General features: G+C 36.2%; 1 protein-coding gene across 1 annotated transcript in view; it reads right to left on the bottom strand.

Moving 5' to 3' along the window:
* The window catches only part of LOC107285533 (dipeptidyl peptidase 4), a gene marked incomplete at its 3' end in the record, with an annotated part of 15,073 nt that overhangs the window by 3,302 nt on the left and 1,361 nt on the right, over positions 1–10,410 (bottom strand). The window contains 4 exon segments of the mRNA XM_015813733.1: positions 668–742; positions 856–947; positions 2,196–2,282; positions 7,531–7,618. Coding sequence (XP_015669219.1) covers positions 668–742; positions 856–947; positions 2,196–2,282; positions 7,531–7,618 — 342 coding nt within the window.

Consider the following 10,410-nt stretch of genomic DNA (forward strand, 5'->3'; position numbering starts at 1 on the left):
CAGCTGTTAAGTGTGCTTCCCCATTGATTTTGCTTGTCAGAAAATCAGAAAAGGTGATGACATGCGCCCAGGACACTGCAAGTGTCATAAACACAGTCCAGTTGCCAAGAGGCCAAATTTTGATCACATGACCATGAGCATGCTGCAAAGGGTCGTAAGTGTGGTAAAACAGTCATAACTCACTTTTTTCAGTGCCACTGTGACTTTGAATGGTCACTAAACAAATGGCTGTAAGTTGAGGACTACCTGTGCAGAGTAAGTAATTTGTTATTGTTCAGAAAAACCACTGTGTTAGTGGTCAAGAAGTTAGGAATCAATGAGAAATTGAATACAAGATAACTACTAAAATAAAATCATTGAAAAGAAATTGGTGCTGCATGAAGAACTGGGTAGATTTTAATAACCACAAAGGGCCTTTCAAATCTTCACTATCTAAACGCCAAAGTGAATCCATACTGTAAAGCAGGGACTCCAAACTTGGCAACTTTAAGACTTGTGGACTTCAACTCCCAGAATTCTTCAACAGCCTGACCGAGAAATTCTGGGAGTTGAAGTCCATAAGTCTTAAAGTTGCCACGTTTGGAGACCCCTGTTCTAAAGCATTGAAACCATTTTTATCAATACAAATATACTAAGTGGAGTATAAAAAATATAATATCGTTGCTACCTTCTCATAATTGTATTGCAGAAGAGCAAATTTTCTGTCAGGTGACAATATTGCCTGAGAACTATTGAAACTGTCCTGTAGATAAAAGAAAATAAATTAGCAATAAAACACTCTGTGTAAGGAAGGAAATATTCAATACAGATCTCTTTTGAACTGATGAAGCAGTGTTTTTTTTTAAAAAAACGTACTAATGTGTCATTTGATAAGATTATAGACTCTCTTCCATCATCGATGTTGTACAGAAAAACATTGTTCTGATTTGTGTAGACATACTCATGACCTAAAAAAAGAAGAGGAAAACATTTAGTGCCAATAAACAAAATCTTCTCTCTAAACAACACTCCCCCACCCAAACTCAATGAAATCCTGAATTATTTATTAAGTTCATTGTCATAACAATCTATTTATCATGTATGAATTCAAAGAAGTTAGAGAACACTTTATTTTTAAATTGACTATTATATGGTTGGAGAATAATCTACACAAATGAGTTCTGGCACCCCATGTTTATGAAGTAGAACTTATTAAAAATGAAGTGGGGGATGGTGGGGTAACAATGATTTCATTAGTTGGATAGAACACATCCCATCTACAGTAAAGGGAGTATTTAGAGATGTCGGCTTAGTCTATAACCATCATATACTGATTTATTTACAACATTTACACCCTAACAATAAGTTAAACACCAAGAACTGAGCTTATAATAATCAAAATTAAAATGTTAAAAGTCACCCTGCCCTTCACCCAGCCCCAGTTGCAACAGCTTGGTGGAACTGCCAGGTTTTCATTTCCTTCCAGAATGTTAAGCAGATGGATGTGACACAGATCTCAAGGGGGAGAATGCTCCAAAGAATCATGAGAAAACCTGTCTCTGGGTTCTTCCTGCTTTCCCAATCACTCAGAGGGAACAGACCCATAACATCCCTTCCATAGTTAATCAAACAGTGCAGGAGTTGCTCAGACAGTTCTATTTGGAAGAGATGATCATATAGGTAGCCTGGACCAAAGCAATCCAAGGCTTCACAGATCAATAGAGAACTCTGAATTTACTTGCGAACGTATTGGTAAGTAATATACTGATTGCAGTATAGGGATTCCATTGTTGAAAGCAACTCTCAAATGCCAGAAACTATTACAATTTCTGGATAATCTTCAAACGCAGTCCAGTATATAATAAGAGTATATATATCACTGTTGCTAGGGCTTCTCACTGAAAAAAGGGATACAGTAAAAATTGGATAAAAACTCATCACAAGGCTGTCAGGCCAATAAGAGGCAAAACAGTGTTCAATTTTCTCAAATATTTCTTAGATGAATTTAGCCATGTTAGCGATTGGTTAGCTGATCCACGACATAAAGCTTTTAACAAAGAATGTACGTTTTTGAATGTGTAAACAAATCTTGTGAAACTGTGATGAATAATGCTCCCAAAAATTGTGTGGTTGGACACAACTCTCATGCTTTGTCCAACATACATTTATAAAAAATGAAACAGCTGTGAGGCATTCCAAAAGCTTAGGATCATTACCTGACATCCACCGCAGATTATACGATTTGTACTGAAATTCATCAGTCAGATAATCCTCTAAAGAAAATTTTCTACGGATATCGGAATCTGTTAACAAAAGAAGAAAAAAAAGAGTAAGGTTCACCCTGAAGGCTGTTATCACCCTATTCTAGTGGAATGGGACAACTCGCCATGGCTGACTCACCACGGCTAATTCACTACAGGACAAATCACCACAACTAACTTGCCATGGGACAACTCGCCATGGGACAATTTAACAATTCAATGTAATTATTTAAAATAATTAATTGCATCCTTTCTTTAATGATTCTATTCCACAATTTCTTTGATATTAGTGTAACTCATGTCCCGCAGTAACACTGAATTATCTTTCTTCCATTTGATGTTTCTGAAATAATAAAGCATTTAATCTCTTTATGCTGCTTTATCAATCTGAAGGTGGCTTTTCACTCAATTTCCTATGAGAGGCTTTGCTAAAAATTAGCAGCTTCATCAATTATATGGATCATCCCCTCTTCCAGATGACTGTTACTTTATGAAAGTTTCGTTCTATATGTTATTTTTTTTATATAGAATTTTTATTGATTTTTTCATACATCCAGTAGTACTTGTTCAACAAATGTGTTGTCTGAGTTTTACATTCACTAATACAAATTTAATTCCTAATCCTTTATTCTTTTCTCTAGCCATTGATAAAATAAGTCCCAAGTTTGATAATATTTTTTTCTTTTTTTTCTTTCAATCTCACAGTAAGACCGTCTATATCCGCACATTCTAAAATTTCTTTTAATTATTTCTTCATTTTTCTAGTATTGTACAAATACAGTTCTTGCCACTGTTATTACATGTAAAATCAAATGTATGCTTTGTTTATCACTCTTTTTTGGGAATATACCTAATAAAAAATGTTCAGGTTTAAAATCTACATGTTTTCCCAACATCTTTTCTAGCCAATGTATTTTTATCCAATATGTATTTTTATCCAATACCTCTTTGCTTTAGCACATGTCCACCAAACATGGTAATAAGTACCTGACTTGTGTTTACATTTCCAACATCTACCTGACACGTTTTTAAACATTTTTGCTAATCTTGTTGGTGGCAAGTACCATCTATAAAACATTTTATATAGGGTTTTTTTATAAGAAGTTGACATTGTCAATTTATAATTTCTTTCCCACAAGTTTTGCCATTTTCTAATTCTATATTATATCCAACATTTTTGCCCATGTTATCATTGTTTAACTTGTTCATTTTCCATTTTCAAATTCAATAGAAAATTATAAATTTTCTTAATTAATTTCTCCTCAGAGGTTAATAATGTCTTATCAAACAAGGTTTGCTCCTTATAAAATCCGTACAGTTTAACATCTTTATCATATCTAACTTGCATCTGTAAGTATGTCCACCATGATAGATCAATGCCCTGATTTCTTTCTATATGTTAAATACAAGCAAAACGGTGATATAATTGTTCCGCTTCCCACTTTAAGGGAATCAGGCATGGATGTATTCTGGCCCCATTTATTATTTAACATTTACATTAATAACATTGTACAACTTTTGCCTTCTTCCACGTTCATTTATGGCTATGCCTATACAGGTAGTCTTCAACGTACAACAGATCATTTAATGACCATTTTTCAACAGCATTGAAAAAAAATCCAGATGCTTGGCAACACTCATATTTATGACTGTTGAAGTGTCCTGGGTTCATGTGATCACCTTTTGTGACCTTCTGACAAGCAAAGTCAAAGAGGAAGCCAAATTCACTTAACAACCATCTTTCTAACTTAACAACTTGTGTGGCAAGAAAGGTTGTAAAATGGCCAAAACTCACTTAACAAATGACTCACTTAGCAACAGAATTTTTGGACTCAATTATGGTCATAAGTCAAGGACTACCTGTATGCACTATATCAGGGGTAGGCAACCTCGGCTCTTTTATGACTCATGGACTTCAATTCCCAGAATTCCCGAGTCAGCACAGCACAGCTGACTCGGAAATTCTGGGCGTTGAAGTCCATGAGTCATAAAAGAGCTGAGGTTGCCTACCCCTGCACTATATTATAATGTCTTGAAGAAAAAGTTAGAAATCATTCCAGAACAGAGGGAACTGTTTTCTTCAAGTGCTGCATCACCAGTTTAGATAACTGAAAAATTAATGGAAACCAAATTGAATAGGTCATGTTTAAATGTCTTTAAATATCTAGGCATGTATTTCTTCCACTTTGTGAAATCACCAACTTCCAATCTCTCCATACAGACACAAAACATTAAAACGGATTTAAGTCTTTGCATCATGGCTTCACTACTAGAGCATTCAAAAGTAAGTCCAATTGATATTAATAGGGTTAAAATTCTGATAACTAGAGACAAGATTTCAGGTCTTATCGTCGGACTTCTGTGTGCTACACTTATCCATGTTATGTCCCTTATGTTAGCTGAACGTAGCAAAATGATATGAAGGTGTAATTTTCAAACTTGATCCTTGCTGTGTGGCCACGTGTCTTGCTTAAATTGTGCATTGTTCCTGTTATTTGTGCTTAAAAAAATGGCACCATCTCCAAACAAAAAAGCATATCTCACACTTAAAATGTAAGCAAACTATTATAACAACTTTTGCCTGTCTTACAGTTTAGAGACCAAGCACTGGGACATAGCAGATTCATGTAAAACCAAAACTATTTAATAACTGCTTTTATTGTACCATGTTATTTATGCATGCATAAAATAAAAATTGCAGTATTATATTCTGCCTTTCTTCTATATTTTTATCTCTCAACTTCAGTAATTTTTTTAAAAAACATAAAATCCAATTCTATTAAATGGACAAGAAAGAATACAACAAAATAAACAAGCACTGCAGAAAAAAAAACTGAGGAAGCCAGCTGTAGACATGAACTCTGGGAAACAAGGTTGCCTATAAATTCAAAGCATCATGTACTGCAGGGGTCCACAACCCGCGGGCCGTGGACCGGTACCGGGCTGTGGCATGCCAGCAACCAGCATGCCAGCATGCGGGTGTGTGCCAGCATGCCACACAAACAAGCAAAGCCCCATCTGAGGGATGTAGGCAGCACACAAAACCACACCCCGTCTGGTCTGTGGAAAAACCTCTCTCTGTATAACCGGTTCCTGGTGCCCAAAAAGTTGGGGACCTCTAATGTACTGTATAGACAACGAAGTCCATGGCCTATTGGCATAATTAATTGTAACTCTACATTTTCTCCGAAGAAGGCTCTAAAGGTAGTCCTCAGCTCATGACCACAATCGGGGCTAGAATTTCAGTCACTAAGTGATGTAGTTATTAAGCAAGTCACCATGTGACAGGATCTGACTTTATGACCATTTTACTGTGGTCATTAAGTGATTAACCATAATCATTAAGCAAATCTGGCTTCTCCAATTGACTTTGCTTGTCAGAAGTCAGCTGGAAGCTCATAAATCATGATCACGATTGCAAGATGCTGCAACCATTATAAATGGAAATACCCAAATTGCAATCACATGACTTCAGAAGCGATACAATATGTTTTATAAGTTCAAGGATGGGTCATAAGTCATTATTTTTGAGGCCACTATAACTGTGATCTGTCATTAAACAAACAGTCATAGGTCAAGGACTATCTGTAATTTTGGGAAAGGGGGAAGGAAAGAGAAGATGAATGGGACTGAACTGTCAGTATTCTGTCCTTGAACATATTCCAATCAATTACCATCCAGCTCAGGTTATTCTGTCACTAGCAGACTGTCAGTAGCAATGTACCACACAAATCTTTGCTTCCTTTCCTTGTAATCAGAAGTCATTCAGATCACATATGCATTCAGAAACATCAGGAGTCATCAGTCATTAAAAAGAAGGCTTTGCATAATAAAAGTCCAAAGTTCAATTTCAGTATCTCAATAACAGTCTAATAAAATCTCCTATCTGAAAAGCTAGCAACTTTGACAGCTGATATATACATGGTAAATAAGATAAGATCCATATTCTCCAGAAGGTGAGAATATGGTGATATTGGTAAAGGCAGGGCTTTTTTTGTCATAGAACGCCCAGAACGGAGTTCCGGCACCTTTTTGGGATGGAACCTTGTAGGGTAGGCAAGGCGGGTTATATGACATGTGTGAGTTCTGGCACCTTTTTTTTTTTTTTTTTTTTTACAAAAAAAGCACTGGGTAAAGGTAAAGGTCTCCCTATCCAGTCATGTCTGATTCTAGGGAGTGGCACTCATCTCCATTTCTTAGCTGAGGAAGTCAGTGTTGCCTGAAGATGTTTCTCTGGGCATGTAGCCAGCATGAGATCATGCTTCATTGCAGAGAGTATGGCGAAACACAAACACTGTTATCTTCCCACCGAAGTGGTACCTATTTACCTACTAGCATTTTCATGCTTTCAAACTGCTAGGTGGGCGGGATAAAAAATAAAGGCAGGATAAAAAATAAATAGAAAATGTATTTCTATTTAAGAAATAAACAGAAGGCCAGAAACCGGGACACTGTGAGTTCCAGTCCCTTCTTAGGGGTGTGTGTGACATGATAACAGTATTCCAGTATTTGAGAGGCTGCCACAAAGAAGAGGGGGTCAAATTATTCTCCAAAGCACCAGAGGGCAGGACAAGAAACAATGGATAGAAACTAATCAAGGAGAGAAGCAACCTGGAATTAAGGAGAGAGTTCCTAACAGTGAGGACAATTAATCAGTGGAATAGCTTGCCTCCAGAAATCGTGGGCGCTCCATCACTGGAGATTTTTAAAAAAGAGGCCAGACAGTCACTTGTCTGATACGATATAGGTTCTCCTGCTTGAGCAGGGGGCTGGACTAGAAGACCTCCAGGGTCCCTTCCAGCTCTATTCTATTCTATTCTATTCTATTCTATTCTATTCCAATTCATTAAGGCTGACTGGGTGTTTTGGGTCCTAGCTCTTTCATCAGAAAGGACTTTGATATTTTAAGTTTGAGATTATAACTGCATCATTTATCTCTATTAGATTGAATCAATGTTCACAGAATATACATTTCTGGCTGTCGGTTACTCATACTACAGAATGTTCCGAAAATCAGGAGGAATCTGATAGCAGCTTTTTCAACTAACATTTTATTAAAGGCATAAGTTTTTGTGAATAGCATCTTTTTTTTTAGATTTTTTTAAAATTCCCACCTTTATTATTTTTATAAATAACTCAAGGAGGCAAACTTACCTAACACTCCTTCCTCCTTCTATTTTCCCTGCAACAACAATCCTGTGAGGTGAGTTAGGCTGAGGGAGAGGGACTAGAAGATCGAGTTTCAAAAATTATTTACAATACTAAAATAGGAAGTGATGATTAAACTTACCATCCCTTGTTAGCAAAACTACTGGAACAACTATGGCTGTAATGATAACTCCAAGTGCAAGAAGACCTAATAAGCATTTCACTATAGTCTGGAAAGAAACAAATAAAGAAGTTAAATGTATATTAGAAACTGGGAAAGATTTTGACTAAACCTAAGGCTTATTTACTGCAACATCCTGTTTTCAACAATGATGCTTCGGAGAATTGCACTAGCGGAAATATTGATATCATGAGGAATGCTGCTACAGTGGTGATCCAAAAAAGCATACCTAGCTAGCATAGATAGCGGCCATTGATAAATGTTATCGTCCTTGAATTTAAGTAATTCCCTTCAAAAACTATCTGTAATTTACTTGTGCGCTTGTAGGAATGTTGTCCTTTAAACCAGAAGTCCCCAACCTTTGGGGCACCAGGGACTGGTTCCATGAAGAGAGGTTTTTCTGCGGACCAGAGAGGGCGTGGTTTTGTGTGCTGCCTCCATCTCACTGATGGGGATTGGCTTGTTTATGCGGCCCGGTGGCTGGCATGCCGCGGCCTGGTATTGGTCTACGGACCGGGGGTTGGGGACTCCTGTTTTAAATTAACCCAAATCTCTCTCCAATTATTTTTTACTGGAAAGCCCAGGATTGTAATGCTACTGATAGAAGTAAAAGAAAGGTCTTCAGAATTTAATATTGAAAGAGAAATTTAAAATTGAATTTGCTGCAGTGGAAATTTACTGAATGGAGAAAAAAAACCCTAATAATATATGGGAACCAGGAAAGGAGAGCATAAAGAAAGGAAGATAAACACATGGGCAAAAATAGCTGGGTCTTAGAGTGGGAAAAGAAAGAAGACAGACCATAAAAAAATAACTGTAAGAGGAAATGGCTAGCCAGGAAAGGCACGCTGAAAAACAGGAAAAGAACTTATTGTTCTAAAAAGGGGACATAAATACCTACAGAGTTTAAAATAACCATTTAAATGTCTAATTTTTCTTATTATTATTGTATATGTGAATATGATTTAATATGTTATCAGGAAATGTGCATAAGCGGACGGAAAGAGTGTAACCTCATAATACCTCAGCCAATGGGGAAAGAGGAGGGATGTAGCGGCCAGGGACAGGACTGCATAAAAGAAGGGAATATTTTGGGTTAAAACTTTGGAGAGAACCAAGCTTTGATAGCTTCTCTCCCCGCTTATTGCAATAAACGAAACAAAAGGCCTTCACTGCGTCTTGGCTGGTTATTGGTCAGGCAAGCTTGCCTCTGGTCATGAAGGAAAGTGGCCAGGAGCACATAACACTACAGTATGAAAGGTAGAGAAACCTTCCATATTACTAAAATTATGTAAATGCGCGAGACATAGGGAGGCCTGAGGAAAAATTTCTATATATTTTCTCCCAAGGCCTTCCCCTCCACAAAATGAAAAAAGTTATGAAACATTTTCAAATATGTTTCTTTAATTTTTTTATGCAATGATTATAATGTGGAGGTCTTTTTGGGGACGCACTATTTCTGGGTTTAACTAACTTAACATGTGAAAGAGTAGCAGAGCCTGCATCAAGACAAAACAGCTTTTAGAAGTCTAGTATACAATTAAAAATAAAGGATCAGAAAAAGTAGAAGTTGTTACTAAGTATACCACTTCATATTCAGAAAAAGGAAGCTGTGGCAAAATGAGGTTTTTTTGGGCTGTGCCTCTCTCATTTTCTAAAAAAATAATACTTTTGGTATATTGTTCAGAACGCACACTTTTCTTTTTCTACAACATTGGTTTCCTCTATTTTCATGTTTTTTCAGTTTGCCTTCTTTTTCTACAAAGGCATAAAAGAGATACAGTTCTAGATTTCTTAGAATATAGCACCTTTAATACCATTTGTAACAGACATTAAAAACTTTTTAAAGTAGATTCAAAGAATTAATTCACATTTATTGAGTAAATAAACCGTATTTTTCAATTTTACTGTATATGTACATCAAACATACTTTTATGAACAAACCAAACTATCTGTCATGCATTTCATATGTAACCAAATGAATTTATATTCATAAAGGGTGCTAAAACTAAATTCAATTTCTCTCCAAAATTTCATTTTCCCCTCCTGGAAAACAAAACAGTAGTTTTTCCTGATAGTTTCATTACATTCTGGGAATTTTATTTCTCTAATTCACATCCATGACATTATAAAATAGTAACCCTCATCCGCGCATGATACAAATAGGTTTCTTGTCTCTCAGTTGAGTTGTTTATTTTAATTTTATGTTAAAATATTATTTAAATTCACAGTACTAATTAGGTTTTATGCATTTGAAAAGCATCTGTGAATAAAAACTTCCTTCAATCATCCTACCAACCATTTTTGATAAAATTAGCCCTGAAGCCAGAATATTTAAAGGATAGATTGTTTTACCAATCATCAGGATTGTTCTCCAGTTATATTTATTGTTGTTATTATTAGTTCCTTTGAATCAGGTTCCTCTCCAGTGTACATGGACAAGTCCTTATTGTTTTTTGGGGCAGATTTTCAGCAGTGATTTGTCACTGCCTTCTTCAGGGGACTAAGATAAATGACTGATCAATGGTCATCCAGCTGGCTTCACGCCTAAGGCAGGTTTAAAACTCCTTAAAATTCCTTAACTACTGCCCCAAATTGGCCGCATTTAATTTACGACTAGCAGATTTTAGCTATTTGATTTCCCCCCCTTTGATTACTCATTTAATACAAACAACCTGCCATGTAGCATACTTATCAAATAGTAGGATTATAAAAATAAATTTATTTCTTTAAGGGGTGGTAAACAGTTACACATTTATTCTAGCAACTTGTCCACAAGGCATGTCATATTTTACATATAATCCTTTTACCTGGTAACGGGCCCATTCAATACTGCAGATC

The sequence above is a fragment of the Protobothrops mucrosquamatus genome, unplaced genomic scaffold (assembly GCF_001527695.2).
Source record: "Protobothrops mucrosquamatus isolate PMUCROS unplaced genomic scaffold, P.Mucros_1.0 scaffold_73, whole genome shotgun sequence".
NCBI lineage: Eukaryota > Metazoa > Chordata > Lepidosauria > Squamata > Viperidae > Protobothrops > Protobothrops mucrosquamatus.